Source organism: Sphaerodactylus townsendi, linkage group LG01, assembly GCF_021028975.2.
Source record: "Sphaerodactylus townsendi isolate TG3544 linkage group LG01, MPM_Stown_v2.3, whole genome shotgun sequence".
Taxonomy (NCBI): domain Eukaryota; kingdom Metazoa; phylum Chordata; class Lepidosauria; order Squamata; family Sphaerodactylidae; genus Sphaerodactylus; species Sphaerodactylus townsendi.
The window spans coordinates 145,758,140-145,773,413 of record NC_059425.1 but is presented as its reverse complement, the minus strand read 5'-3'; the positions used below and the strand labels follow the sequence as shown (position 1 = coordinate 145,773,413).

Below are 15,274 nucleotides of genomic sequence, written 5' to 3'. Positions count from 1 at the left end.
GAAGTCTTTTAGCCAAATGAATATTATGACATAAATGTGGTTTCCAGCTAAGGAGGTTTATGGCACTGGTCTACAGAGTAGCTGTTAAGTTTTTACTAAGATAAAGCAGTCATCTTGTTATCTGATACCGTTTGAGACAGTCAAGCAGAGAAATAATTTTAAAATCTGTATTACCTGTGTTAATATTTCTTGTACTATTGACTTATGTATACCACCTGTACATAAATGTCTTGCTTATTTTTGCCTCTCAGAAAGGTTTTGCTTGGCTGAAGTTTTCAGGTTGTGAACTGCTGAATACATTTACCATATTAAATTACTTACACGGAATCCTTCAATTATACTGAGACATAATCCTTCATTCAGACAGTTGATGCTGAGCAGTTCACAGTAGTCAATTACTTCCACACAGTTCTTTCCAGTGTATCCTGGCATGCAGCTGTAAATACACCAGCAGATTTTAGAAGACTGGAATTCTGAAATATCAATTCAACTTCTATAGTTCCACCAAAGCATGTTCTTCCAGCAGCAATACATTTCTTATTAACTATGCAAAACTGAAGAAGAAGAAGAAGAAGAAGAAGAAGAAGAAGAAGAAGAACCATTTTCTGCCAGATCTTCGTAGCTAGATTAAGTTCCTATTAGTAAAGACTTATGGCCTTTGTCTTCAATTGATTAAGGCCCCTTTGATCTATGTTAAATATAACTTTCCAGAAAGTCATGCATAAATTCAAACTTGAGCTAAACAAATACTTAACAGCAAACTTTCCCTTAAGGCTTTAAAAGCTCTAAGAATAGATGGTTCCATTACTGAGAACTAACAGGAAATGATGACAAATTAGATTTAGAACAGTTTGCTGGTGATTACTATGTAATGCCTATGCTAAAGTATTCAGTAATGATACATACTGGCTTTTACAAAACTATAGTAAGAGCTTCTGTAAATAACATGGCTACTGTTTTATTTGCTTAATTATAATTACAGGGTTTCTTGTAAAGAAAAGAACCCCTAGCATATCTGGTCTATAGCAGCTCTTGAGTTCCAGTTTATGACAGTGATTCAAGTGTTACCTGGTATTATTGGGACACCCAACCAGTGCTTATTTAAAAGATGAGTTCTTCTCTTTCCTTTGCCTGATTTCAGGCATTCTGCTATTTAAAATTAAAATGTGTGGTTAAAGGATGGCACTACTGATCTTGCTTTAATTGATCTGTGCAAGTGTTCCAAACAAGGAACAGTACTAAAACGTCCCAGCAAACATTTGTTGTAGAGGCTTACTTGTACTTCATTCATATGCACATGTTAGAATGGGAGTTAAACAGCTAAAACTAAACATGTCATAACAATTGGATACCTCTGGGAAATTTCAAATAAGTTCTTCTTATATTTCTTGTTGAAGCCAGTAACAAAGGTAACAAATACATTTGGAGTGGAAATAGTAACTGCCAGAGGTCAGGACTGGAAATGTACACAAGCTCTGGTTGTACAATGCAGGAGGATCATTGTTTCAGTGTATGCTGTGCAATTTCTTGCTTATTAATCTACAGAGGTTTACAAATTAATCAGGTATAACATGTGTTTTCCTGTGTAACCATAACCATTGTTTTTTAAGAACAGATTGAAGATCTGTTCTCATCATACTCTGGGGCAGAACTATTGCTTCTGAAGAAGTGTTTGGATTTATACCAGTGGCGTACCGCTAATGGGAACATGGGGTTCCTGACACTGGCTCCTGCACACCCCAGCCTCTCTGCTAACAGGGAGGCCGGCTGAAGCTGCAGCGCCCACCTGAGCCACCTGCTGTTGAGCCGCTGCAGCAGGCTGGCTCCTGACCAAAAGCTGGCCTCCCTGGGGGGCAGGAGCCAGCCTCAGGCACCTGCCTGAGCTGTGGCCCATGGTTTCAGACCAGCTCTCAGGCAGGAGCCAGCCTGCAGCCGCAGCTCATCAGCTCATGGCTCAGGCCAGCTCTCAGGCAGCAGCCGGCCTGCAGCCACAGCTCATCAGCTATTTGGATTTATACCAGGGAGGGCAGGGGAGTGCAGGAGCCAGTGTCAGGGAGAGCAAGAGCCGGCCTCGGGAGCCCGCCTGAGTAGTGAGCTGATGAGCCACGGCCTCAGGCCAGCTCCTGCCCTCCCCAGCCTCCCTGCTGACAGGGAGGCCAGCTCTCAGGCAGGAGCTGGCTTGCAGCCATTGCTCATGAGCTCACTGCTCAGGCGGGCACCTGAGGCTGGCTCCTGCCCTCCCTGGCCTCCCTGCTGATAGGGAGGTGTTGCACCGGGCGGCATTTCCCCACCGGCATGCCTCTGATAACTACTGCACTTTTCTTAATCTTAAGGAGTCACAAAAAGGCTTATAAACTTCTTCCCTTCTTCTCCCCCCAACAGACACCTTGAGAGGTAGGTGGGGGTAACAGAGTTTGAAGAGAAGCGAGACTAACCCAAGGTCACCCATCAGGCTTTATATGTAGGAGTGGGGAAACAAATCCAGTTCATCAGATAAGAGTCTGCCTCTCATGTGTAGGAATGCAGAATCAAGTTTGGTTCTCCAGATTAGAGTCCACCATTCTTAACCACCTCACCATGCTGATTCTGGTGGGAGTGGAGGCATGTCTGAAACTGGTCCCTGGCCACTGCTTTCCATCAGGTTCTAGATCTGCTAAGCAGAAGTCAGTGGACATTTCCAATTTCAAGAAAGGGTAAAGGTTGCTACCTACTTACCCTCCCTGTTTCTTTTGTGGCATTTTATGTAATTTTCATACAGTTAGCACAGGCATCAATTTTAATTCTTGTCTTTCGATTGAGTTTCGTCTATGTGGCCAGGAGAAACAGAAGAGTCACCCAAGTGTGAAGAAGCTATAACATTTGGTATGAAGTTCTGATTCAACTCAGTTTTAATTAAATTCAGACTCATGTGTTCTTTCATGTAAGCAGGTAGTTTTCTTAAAGACCCTTAATGGAACTCTACTTGTGGTTCCTTCTAATTCAGCCTCAGAACATTTTTTTCACTATCTGCAAGCATTTTAGGACTTAAATTTCCACTTAGCCAAAAACATGAAAACTAATAGATATTCAGAAGCTTGTTTGCAAAAAAAAGGTTTAAAGAATCAATCATATGTGCCCAAAATCCTTTTCTACTCTGTGATACATTTTTGCTTTAGAAAATATAGGAATCAGCAGCAGATAAAAAAAAATTGCCACAAACTATTGTGATTAATATAGCAAGCCCATAACTATCAGTATTACCCCTTAAATTTTGACATTTGAGGGGGAAAATGCTATATTAGATTTTTACCACACTGCTATGTAATATAAAGACCAAAAGGATGAAATTAGTGTACAAAGTAGTCATATATCACAACTGAAGTGAGGAAAATTAAATTGAATCTGTTTGGCTCTATGTTTAGAACTGAAAGCAACCGTTCCCAAATAAAAAGAAAGAATAGGTTGATAGCAATCATGAATATAGATTGAAAATATCCTTAGAATGAGCAGAGGTAAGTGATAAACTACAGCTAAAACCAGATAGATGGAACAGTATCACAGTTATTTGCTACACTGTGAGATAGCAATGCTGTGGAAAGGTAAGCCATTTTTAGGAATATGTTGCAAGTTTCCATGAATGACTAGGAAAATAGAGCACTTGACATAGATGTGGCATGGTAGTAAAAGAGATACCAATACTATTTGAGTCTTGTGTACATATTTCCCCCTCAGGTAGGGATGTGGAAGCAGCTATGAGTAGGCATGTCCTATTCACAAACAGATATAGTATTCAGAGATCTTGCCCATGTCCTACAACATGTTGTTTTCTGTGCGTAGCCCTGGTTGGATATCTAATAAGAAGGTCATTCATTTGCTGAGTGGCATGACAAATAAACAAGGGGATGGATTCAGTCTTTCTCTGTCCTGAACTGCTGAACACTGTTGTAGATGGTGATGTAACCATGGCTATTTGCACTTAGCAGTCAAGCATGCATGCCCTTGGATCATGACTGATGTACACAGTTCCAGAAATCAATGTTCACACATTACCCATTTGCACTTGATAGCACACTATGAATGAGAAATTGAAATAAAAGTATTAAGTGCCTTATACTTTTTCCATTTCATAAGTACAGTTTTATAAATTTAATGGTAGAAATATTTTAAAGTTTAAATGGTACTATTTAAGATATATGTTTAAAAAGACATAAGGGTTAATAAAATGTAAGGTTTCGAATTTGTTGTTTAGAGTAAGAATTTATGTTTAGAAATGTTTTTGTGTAAGAAAGTCAGTATTTGTTATCACTAACAGCATGGAATGTAAATCTGTCCTGAACCTTTACAACTGTGTTGTAAAGAAACCACATGACCCAAAGTCTGTCTCTGAAGCTATTTGGAGGAGAGAGGCTGATGTCTTGTCTGCCTGCCAACCATGAGTTACATCTTCTATGGAAGATGGGTTAGGCAGTAGATTCTGCCAGATGTCATCTTGTTTTGACACTCTGGTCGAATCCCCACTACCTTCTTAGTCAGGTTTCAGGATGCAAAGTAACCAAGTTTCAGGGACGACCTCCCCATTGCTTGCGTGACAGATATGGATTCTTCCCATTTCTGGCGCTTGTTCTCCCCGTTCTCCCACTTCCTGGCAGAGCCTGCTTGCAAGTGGGACAAACCACATCTGGCACAGTTCAGAGACAGATCCAAGGGGAGGGACAGGGTTTCGTTTCCCGCCGTGGAGCGTGACGCAAAAGTCAGGCAACAAATCAGCGCTCTGCTGGTGCTGAAGTGATGCGTCTGCGGCCAGCCTTTCCTGGGTTTCATTTTTGCTTTTGACATCGGTGAGTGAGAGCACAAGGGGACGTGAGCCGGTCAAACATGTAACTACTTAATTGTTAACTGTTTACCCATTAAGCCGCATAAACGTTCATCCCAGTGAACTTTAAACTGGAAAACACTAACTTTTTTTGCAGTCCCGCCCCAACACGGCATGTTTTTGTGGGGAGAAAGGTCCCGCCCCAACAAAGCACGCCAGCCAATCAGGGGAGACTGGCAAAGCAAGATCACCTGGTAGTGGGGATTGCTACATTTCTGGAACCTGGGATAGGCCTCCATGTGTCTGCTGTGTGCATGCTGCGGTGGGGAGGTTGAAACTCCAATGAAGAAGTGCGGTTTCACTACGAACTAGTTTTGATCTGTGTAGAATTTTCCAGTGGAAATTCGACCTCTGAGGAAGATCTGGCCAGTTTTAATGCTCTGAGGAAGATCTGGTCACCCTCATGACTTGCAAAAGAGACATTGCTTCCTCCCCTTTGCTCAGAACAATGTTCATTGCTATGACTATGCATTAGATCATAATCTGGTAGGTTGACCTGGAGTAGCCCTACAGTGTCCAACAGTTAATTTGAATTTAAAGTCTCAACCTCTGGGTGGAACTACTCTACCTTTTTGAAGTCATAGGATGTGTGTAGATGTATGAAAGGGGCCTAACTTTCTCTCATGCAGAAGGTTGGCTCTAGATGAAGTGATCAGTGATGTTGTGTTAAAGATGCATTGTTGACTAACAGATGTACCTGTATAAAAGCAGGAGTCTGAACTCAAAGCTCGCTCCTGCTTTAATGTAGCATGCCTATTTATTTCAGCTTAAGTTTAAATAAATATATATATTTCTCATGTCTCTGGAGTCCCATTGGATTTTGGACTCCAGGGTTTTCAAAGTCTTGATCACTAAAATGTGACAACAGTATATGCCAAGGCAAGCAAGAGCCTGAATGACTTTGCCCCACACCTTGAGTTGTTCCACTAGTGGTCTTGCCCAGTTCCCACAGACAGTGAATGGCCTGGGGGGTTTCAACAGTTGCACATTCCTGAAATAAGAGAAAAGGCAGAAGCCTGAGAGAAGTTCTTCAAGCTCATGGAAAAAACAAAGGTGAGCAACTGGGATTTCTTGGTTTGGATTATTGGTTGGAAAAAGGCATCCCATGACTGACCAGCCAGCAGCATGCTTTGGGGCTCAGACTGCCCCAGGAAAACATACATAGCAGGGCAGAGTGGCTACTTCTAATGAGGTGAAGAAGGTTCAGTTAGACTGGTTCTGTTATATTGACAGCTATGTGTGCTAAGGGAAGTACAGGTGAGATTCTTGTATTGATGGATAAGCCACTAGCATTTGTTCCCTAGAGCTGGGAGAAATTGGCTATAAGAAATTTCAGGAGTAATCAAAGATAAGTTGCTATGTGCACGAGTGGCCATGTTATGGATTGAATGGAAAGTGATTGAGAAACTGTTGCAAAATTATTACTGAGAAGGGGGAAAGGAAGAGAAGTGAAGCAACTATCGACATATTGGGAGCAGGGGGATGAGTTGCTATTTTGAAGCCTGCAAAGAGGATTTGCTTTAACCCCTGAGTGGCTTCTCATCAGCTGTGTTTTCGATGTTATTTTGGCTAAAGGGTATATTAGTTTTAAGTCAAAATAGGTTTATCTTAATTAGGATATTTGGTTGCATAGAGAATATTTCCACTCAGATGAGACAGAGCCATGCCTATGTGTGTGTTTTGGTTTGAAGGTGAAGACAGTTTGAGCTCAAAAGGTGCACAGTGCATTTGAATACATGTGATGTGTAGTGTTATTAGAATTGATTTGAAGAATGGAGTCTTAGAAGATATTAAATAAGGGATGTTCCAAACAGCAGCAGCTGGAGTGTGCGAAATGAGTACTCTGCAATGTTGGGAGATGGAGCAGGCTTTTGCAGGGCAATGGAAGGACACCAGGGAGAATGAAATCTGTCTTGTGCCCTACATGTCTCCTTTAAACCTAGAGGAGAATTGGAAGCTTGTGCCATCCTATATCTTCTCTGCCTGCAGCTGCTGCAGTAGCAGGGACACAACTCAAAATGGCGCTCACAATCCAGTTTGTATTTTTAGTTTAAGGTGCTGCTGTAGTTCGGAGCTCAAAGTCCATCTCCTTTGAGAAGATTTTAAAGTTTTTTGTGGAACTCTTCTGAGTATAGATATAGGCAAATGTAGACTCAAATATAGATGCTAGAACTGAAAATATTTTAAAAGAGATAGAGGAAATACATAAGAAAGGGTCTGTTATAATTAGGGTTTCTTGAACCCATGGCGAACCATTTATTTTCTCAAGTAGGGAAGAGAATGGGAAACAGGAAACTGGTTCAGCCTGTGAGCCCACTATCAGAGTAGACCTGTCAAAGAAGATGAAAGAATCATAAGACTTAGATGCTACTTGCTGGGAGGGCCCTTGTGGCAAGGCGCAAGGGAGCCCAAGTGAGAGAGAGATCTGACTCTTGACTGGGAGGGGGGTGTTTTTACTTCAGCAGGCAGAAGGATTAAAAAGTGAGTCCTTCCTTTGCTTGAGAAGAGGGTAGTCAAGTAGGAGATGCTGAGTGATGTGTTGTGCTGTGAGAGGAGAGCAGAGGAGGACTTATGGGGAAACTCATCCTACAAAAAACTGCAATGGGGGTATGTGCTTGATCCCTCTGAAGGTATGAGACAAGTTCCTTATATACTCACATATAAGTTGATCCACATATAAGTCGAGACACCTAATTTTGCCTTGAAGAACTGGGAAACCTAATTGACTTGCGTATCAGTCGAAGGTGGAAAAAGTCCATGGGGAGGTGGAGCGCTGAGCAGGCAAAGGAGCGCAGTTGGGGAAAAGGAGCACCCCAGAAGCCTTTGGGAGGCTGTTTAAGGAGGGGGGAGGTGGGTCTGGGTAGAGGGAATAAGCTAGGGGCCATGGAGGGTGAACGGGATGGGACGTGGTGGAGGAAAAGGCAGAGGAGAACGAGACACAGAAAGCGGCTGAAAGGGGGCGGCAGAGAAGAAGGCAGGAGACAGCGAAGCAGAGAAAGCAGTCACTAACTCACCCATTCCCCCCACCCCCGGCAGGCTGTAAGACTTGGTTTCAGAAAAGCTGCCTGCTGGGCAGCCTGTCTCTGTGGTTTTCTTCCACACTCCCACAGTTATTAAAGAACTCACATGTCTCATCCTAAGTGAGATCAGTGGGTCTTATTTGGAAAACTGTAAGACTTAACAAATGCTATAAAACACATTGGATTCTTTTTGTATCATGATGCACATAAGCCATAAAAAAGTAAACTAAAACTGCAACAAATTGTTTATGCATCATGGTTGGAATAAATCCAGAAGTCAAGAGTGCAAGAACAGTAGGTTAGTAATGAGCAAGGGGCTCCCTGGAAACAAGATGGTAAACCCTCATAAAGCTGGGAAAAATGTGGATACGGAAATTTTCATAAGCATTCTGTTGTAATAAATATGGGTTTCAGTATAGAAACCATATACTAATATATTTTCAAGAAAACTGCTGGGCTGGGGAGAACTTATTCTTCTCCCTGTCTCTCTCCTTCCACCTTTCTTTTTTGTAAGAAATATCATTCTTCATTTGGGTAGAGTTGTAATAATCCCCTAGAATATTTATTTTAAATCCCAAACCATTTAAACTGCAGTCATAAAGAAATGTGCTGTGAAGTGGCATTCTGAACCTGCCAACAAATATTTAAGTAATAATAAATGTCATTGAAGCAACTTTCTAGTTGTTAAAAACAAGCTTTAAGAATTCATGAGGCAAAAGCATTGGCAACTTTAACAAACCCTTTCAGAAATGAACAGACCCTATATCATCTGAAAATGAATTCTTATGCCCTGCTTCAAATGCAATCTAAAACTTCAAAAGACAGACAGACAGACAGACAGACAGACAGACAGACAGACAGACAGACAGACAGACAGACAGACAGACAGACAGAGGTGAAGAAAATAGGACAAGAGGGCCTTCAAAACTATCTAAGGCCAAGCAGCGAGACTGTGCTGATTATGAGCTTTTTTGCATAAATTTTTTTTGGTTGGCAATGACCCCAAACTGCTTTGTTTTCTCCCCTGATTTTCATATGCATGTTTGTACCTTTAGTTTTCACTTCAGTTTTTACACTTTTCCTCAAGTTTTTTCAGCTCTTTTGAGACCACTTTTAACCCAATGTTTTTCAGGAAGTTGAATTTGAGTTGGCTATTTCCAAGTGCAGTGATGGCGAACCTATGGCACGGGTGCCAGAGGTGGCACTCGGAGCCCTCTCTGTGGGCACGCACACACAGAGTTCATCATGTGGGGGGCAGAAAATCACACACACACCCCCACACACATCTAGGCTGGCCTTGGCCACTGAGCACGACGTGCGCGCACAGCAGTGAGCAGGGAGGACTCGGCTGGCGGGCCTGGTGCCTATGCTCTGGGTGGCTGCTGCCTGAGGGGAGGGGGCACAGAGGAGGCAGAGATGCTAGAGAGGCACAGAGCAGTGCGTACGGGACTTGCTGGAGGCTAGAGTAGGCTGGCCCCAGCTCAAGTGGGTGGGGCAGAGGAAGAGTGAGCCGACTGTTTTTTTCTAAACTAAAACCTCAGCATTCAGGTTAAATTGCCAGGTTGGCACTTTGTAATAAATAAGTGAGGTTTGGGTTGCAATTTGGGCACTCGGTCTTAAAAAGGTTCGGCATCACTGTCCTAGTGTGTAATTTTTCTGTCAGTTTAAGTAGGTTGTACTAATTCCCAGCTTTTATTTTTTTAGAAGTCCCTCATTTCCTCCCTCACAAAGATATAGGGAAAAAGGGGAAAAAAGATAAAAACTTAGATTAAAAAGCAAAATTAAGTTGGGAGTTCAGAGAAACTGATTAAATGATCATGACAACATGACAATGTTATGTCAATATTTAGTGCCTTTCAAAAAATAAGGGAATAATGCTCTGATGCCCCTGATAATGACAACATCCTTCCTTGAAAATTCTCATTATTTAAGCAACATGTGGAAGAAAAATGCAGTGCATTTTTATTTGAAAGAACGATGCATCCTTGAAAATGCTAACTATGGTCAAGTTCTCCGCACGGCCCTTCAAGGCGTTTCACACCGACAAGGAATTCTGCCGTGGAGGGGGGGCGGAGGCCGGATTCAAGCACGTTATGGCATGCCGTGAGCAGCCTCAGGAGAGGCCGGCGGACGACAGGCGGCTCCGCATGGAGCCGCCTCTGCCCCCTTCCCTTTCCCACTCACCTTGTCCCTGTTGTCGGCCTGCTGGCCTCCGAAGCCCCGCCCACGCTGCCCTCTGACCTCCAGGGGTCGGAGGAGGACAGTGAGGGAGGGGCTTCGGAGGCCGTGCGCAGCTGGCTGACGGCCAAGGTGAGTGGAAAGGGAAGGGAAACATGCGTGTTCCTCGGCGGTGCCGTTAAGCACCACGCCCGCCAGGAACACGCTTGTTAGCGCATAAAAAACAACCTTCTTTAAAGGGGTTGTTTTTTAGAGGCTGACCTGTGCTTGAGGAATGGCTCCCTGGAAACGGCGTTTTTGCCCAGGGCGCTATTAAAGGGCCGTGCGGAAATGGCCTATGGGATTTTGAACACATGAGCCAGCATGGTGTAATGGCTAAAAGCAAATGAACTCTAATCTGATGAACCAGGTTTGATTCCTTTCATATGAATGGCAGACTCTAATCTGGTGAATTAGGTCTGTTTCCCTACTGCTACACATAAAGCCCTACGGGACCTGCTGTTTCCCTACTGCTACACATAAAGCCCTACGGGGATGGGGCGGTATAATAAATCGAAATAAATAAATAAATAAATAAATAAATAAATAAAGTCTGCTGGGGGACCTCAGACTAGTCACAGTTCTCTCGGAACTCTCTCAGTCTCACCTACCTCATGAAGTGTCTATTGTGGGGAAAGAAAGGGAAGGAGTTTGTAAACTGCCTTGAGACTCCTTACAGTTGAGAAAACTGGGGTATAAATCCAAACTCCTTTTCTTATTCTCATAAATAATATGTACTTCCAATTTCTTTTTTTCCACTTAACTGTTTTCAATGCTAATCATGCAAACTAGACTGTGTAATCACTGCTATGAGTTTTATGTTATCCATTGCACAAGATCAAGACACAGGCAATTTCATGCTGGGAGAAACATGGATACTGCAACTATGCAGGGAGATGGCTTTGCCCCATATGCAGTCCCTAGAACCTTAAGCATCAGCCTTCATGAGCTGCTGGGAAAAGACAGAGGTGGGAAATTTTCATACTGATAAGTGCCTTCTGCAAGAATTTCACTGGATCTAACCCCAGGCTCTTGTGCCTAATTCATGATTAACAAGTAGAATAGTGTAAGTGGTATTTTAGGATACTGGGTTTCCTTAATGGAATTCCCTGTCCTGTGTGTTCCTTATTAAAAATGTCATTCCTTTTATGTACCACAACTTTTAATATTCTGCTTTTATTAATACTGTAAACATCTGAGTTTGGTTACCACACTTGAAAAATGATCCACAGAATCTATTTTAAAGCAGATGAATAAAATTCAAGCAAGTGTAAAGAGTACAAATTGTATTTCTTAATGGTGTGAGAAAAGTCTATGAATCTATATACAAATGGAGAAGAATTGGGTATCCACATCCTGGGCTACTCCCATTTGCAAAAGTGAAAAAAGCAATAAAGAGCACAGACCTAATTTTAACATTCTGATTGATGAATCCAACCCAGAATGATTCTAATAGGTCTATGAATTAAGAATGAACACAATGGTTTCTCTCTTTTCAAAGCTGTTGTCAAACACTCTCTCATCAGCAGTTCTACCTTCTCAGCCTGCTTCGCTTGCATCAAGCATCAGGGTGATATATTTTTTATGTTACAGAATTTGTGATGAAACAATTTAAAATTCATCTGAGGCTTCCATTCTCTCTCCCCCTGCCCCCCTGTCTCCCCAAAAAAGTTTGACTTCACAGACCACATCACTCTGAAGCTGGCAGGCATTGTTATAAATGAAACCATTATCATGTCTGTGCTCTCTCTGCATCTAACAACTTTTTGCAAGCAAGGTTTGGAATCCATCTTACCTGCAGTGATAGCTTTCCCCGTCTGCTATGCAAGTGCCATTGTTGAGGCAGGGAGATGGCTCACAGATGGTAACCATCATTTCACAGAATTTACCTGTGAACCTTGGCAGGCATGTGCAGGTCACATCCTACAAAAGAGTGAGACTTCCATCATGATGTGTGTTAACATTCAGAAATTAGCAATGCTAGTACTAGCAAAGTTGTGAGGGCTGAGCTGTGCACCATCATTATGCATATGCAAGTGCAGTGGAAATTAAGGAGACCAAAAGATTTGTCACCTCAAAAAATAAAAGTTTCTCTACGCTACTTCCCACAAGAGGGAACTTCATGTCCACTAAACTATGCAAGTTTCCTGGAGCCCTGTGGTACACTATTTGTAGAGTAGTAGCCATTCTTCTTAAATTAATGTGTATTCAGTACAATTATAAACATACATACATATATGCATAGATATGATCAAAAGAAGAGTATGTATAGCTACACAATTTAACAGTAAGATCTCTGATTTATAAAGAAACCGTATCTCCAATCTGACACATACAACTTCCACCACTTGCTCCTAATATACACCACATATAGAAAAAGCTACCATTTTCCACTTTTTGCTTGTGATGAGGAGGCTGAATGTAGCTGTTGCTGTGAGGAATGGTGGGATTACTGCCAGGCAAGTGCCCTCTATCAGTCTGATAGGTCAGTCTTGCTCCATGGAAGGCAACCTCCAACGATGGGTAGGTGTTGAAGCCCTACTTGGTGTGGGTGATTTAGCTTGCCTTGGGTAAGTCTTTTCCCCTCCCAGAGATAAGGGAATCATCATTCTCTCAGGCAAGCAGAATCCCTGAGGAGGAGAATAGGCCCCTTCCAGAAGGGGAGAGTACTCTCCTTAGAGGTAGCCACCAAATGTTACACCTTATGTGTAGACTTGTTGGCGGGAGGTTCCGCTGCCTCACAGGAAGGAGCCCCATCCCAGGACAAATCTTCCTCATCATTACTTTCATAGAAGGCCGCCCTGAGGTGGGCAGCCCGATCCTGCCTCACCATAAATGAAAAAAAGGGCACAAGCTTGGCAAGAGGAAACGCCATGTCCCTCACCCCAGCAAAGTAAACAGAATACTCATTTAGATGAGATATTTTCATGCTACAAACATGGCAAGACTTAATTTACATCATTTTATAATGGCGCAGCATCAGCCTTTTAGGTACTGAACTAATCTGAAAAATAAAAGATATAGAAAACCCAAACCTAAGCTGGTTAAACTAAAAAAGAAATAGTGTTAATTAGTACTAGAAGAAGGCTTACCAGAAGGATGGCAATGAAACTCTGAGGTGAAAACCAAGCTCAGCTAACTAGATACACCGTGGCTCCATGTGGTAATGCAGAGAAAACTGGAGAGACAGTGAACTCCATGTGACCCTGGGTGGGAAGAGTAACTAGGCCAGCATCTGACTGGGGGGAGGGGAACACTTGCTATATAGCTAAAGCTCTTGTAAATCTAACTAAATGAGGTTGTGTGAGAGAACAGACAGTCTACCTCACAAAACCAGTGCTCACTTCTAGTTCCATATATCTTTGCTAGGGGTTAGATGTCTCTGATGCACCATTTTCATTAGTTTTTTTTCCCCATGAGAGGCAAATTGTAAAGGTGGTTCCATATGTAAGTATAGCATATAGTTTATGGTCATGACCTCTGTGTAGTCCCATGTGGGGGACTGTGCTTGTGCAGGCAAGAAGCAGAGCATTTTAGTTAGCAAGTGCTCCCTCCCCCCAGTCAGATGCTGGGCTAGCTACTCTTCCCACCCAGGATCACATGGCTAGGGGAAGGAGTTCACTGGTCTTGCTCCAGCCAATCCTATTGCAGGTCTGCACCCGCAGACATTCTGTATGTATACAAATCAGAAAGAGGCTCTGGGGACTCTAACTGATTTTGGTACTCCCTAGGGACCTCATGGGGGTGATCAGCCTCATCCAAAGCCCTCAAAAACTGCATGGATCAACTGATCTGTATAGTGAAGGTGTTGACCATTGCCTATGTCCACAACATCACAAAGGCTGTGGACCCTGTCATGGACATTATTAGCAAGGTTAATACCTCCTAGGTCAAGCTACTGATCATTGATGGTACCACAGTTCTCTCCTGGCAGGGGTTCTACTCCCACTATTTCCTGATTCAGAAACAGAATGGTGATCAGAGCACCATCCTGGATCTCTGTGGTCTGCATAGTTTATCACCCCTATGCAGTTCTGCATGCCATCCATGCCCGATATTATGCCCTTGCTGGTTAAAGGTACTGGTTTGCTGTAACAGACCTGAAGGATGCATAATTTAATGTAACCATCATTGAAAGTTGCCACCAGTACTTAAGGTTTGCTGTGGGGGACCTTGTTTGTGAGTTCTGTGTCCTGCTCTTCTGTCTGTGCTCTGCCCCAAGGATTCACTAAAATAATGGCAGTGCTGTTGGTCATGCCATTCTCCCTGTTAAAAGGGTTTGAGTTATTCAAAGCCACTACCATTAGCCAACAACTTTTGGGGTTAATGGCTTCAAGAATGTCCACTGTATTCTTTGCCAGGCTCTGAATGAATCCCATACAGAACTGTTTCATTAGGGCACTCAAAATTAATATGAACCTGCAATGGCACAGAATGTCTATTCCCAGGCATGTCCTGGAATCTCTTAAATGGTGTCAAGTGGATGCTAACCTCATAGATGGCATGCACTTGGGGACAGCTACTCCTTCAATATTGATGACCGTGGAATCCTCCCTGGGGGACACACTGCCAAGGCTGTGCTGTGCAGGGACTCTTGTCTCAACATGAGCCTTCTTTACATATTACCCTGCTGTAACTGAGGATCATTATATATCCCTGGTTTCTTTCACAGCTCTGCTTCAGGGTAGAGATGTCCTGATTGCCACTGACAACATGTGGCCAAGTATTATGTCAACAGGCTGGGTGGCACAGGCTCCCTTTCCTTGTGCAAAGAGGTATGCAAGATCTGGGAATGGGCCATCTTGCATGACTCCTGCCAGTCAGCCATCCGCGTGGGCTCATTCAACACCTGGGGAAATGAGTTGACCAGGATTTGAAAGACCCAGCACAAGGGGGCAGTGGCAGGGAGGTATCTCCAGCCAATGTTTGACACCTGCAGGGGGAACCAGTTGCAGATCTGTTAATCTCAGTGATGAATGCCAAGTATCCCTGGTCTTGCACCAAGGGAGGTGTGGAACCTCATTCCCTGGGGAATGCCTTCCAGAGCAGCTGGTCAGGGCCACTGATGTATGCCTTCCTACCATTGCTGTTGATACTCAAGGTAATCACCAAGGCCAAATCAAACATGGCCTATCTCATTCTGATTGCCTGTTTTGACCCAGGAGACCCTTCCAGTATTTTCCAA

General features: G+C 43.1%; 1 protein-coding gene across 1 annotated transcript in view; it reads right to left on the bottom strand.

The window, feature by feature from the left end:
* The window catches only part of LOC125437838 (protein eyes shut homolog), a 148,507-nt gene that overhangs the window by 55,619 nt on the left and 77,614 nt on the right, over positions 1–15,274 (bottom strand). The window contains exons 4-5 of the mRNA XM_048505855.1: positions 11,885–12,012; positions 322–436 (exon numbers count right to left, since the gene is read on the bottom strand). Coding sequence (XP_048361812.1) covers positions 322–436; positions 11,885–12,012 — 243 coding nt within the window. The remainder of the gene's footprint in view (positions 1–321; positions 437–11,884; positions 12,013–15,274) is intronic.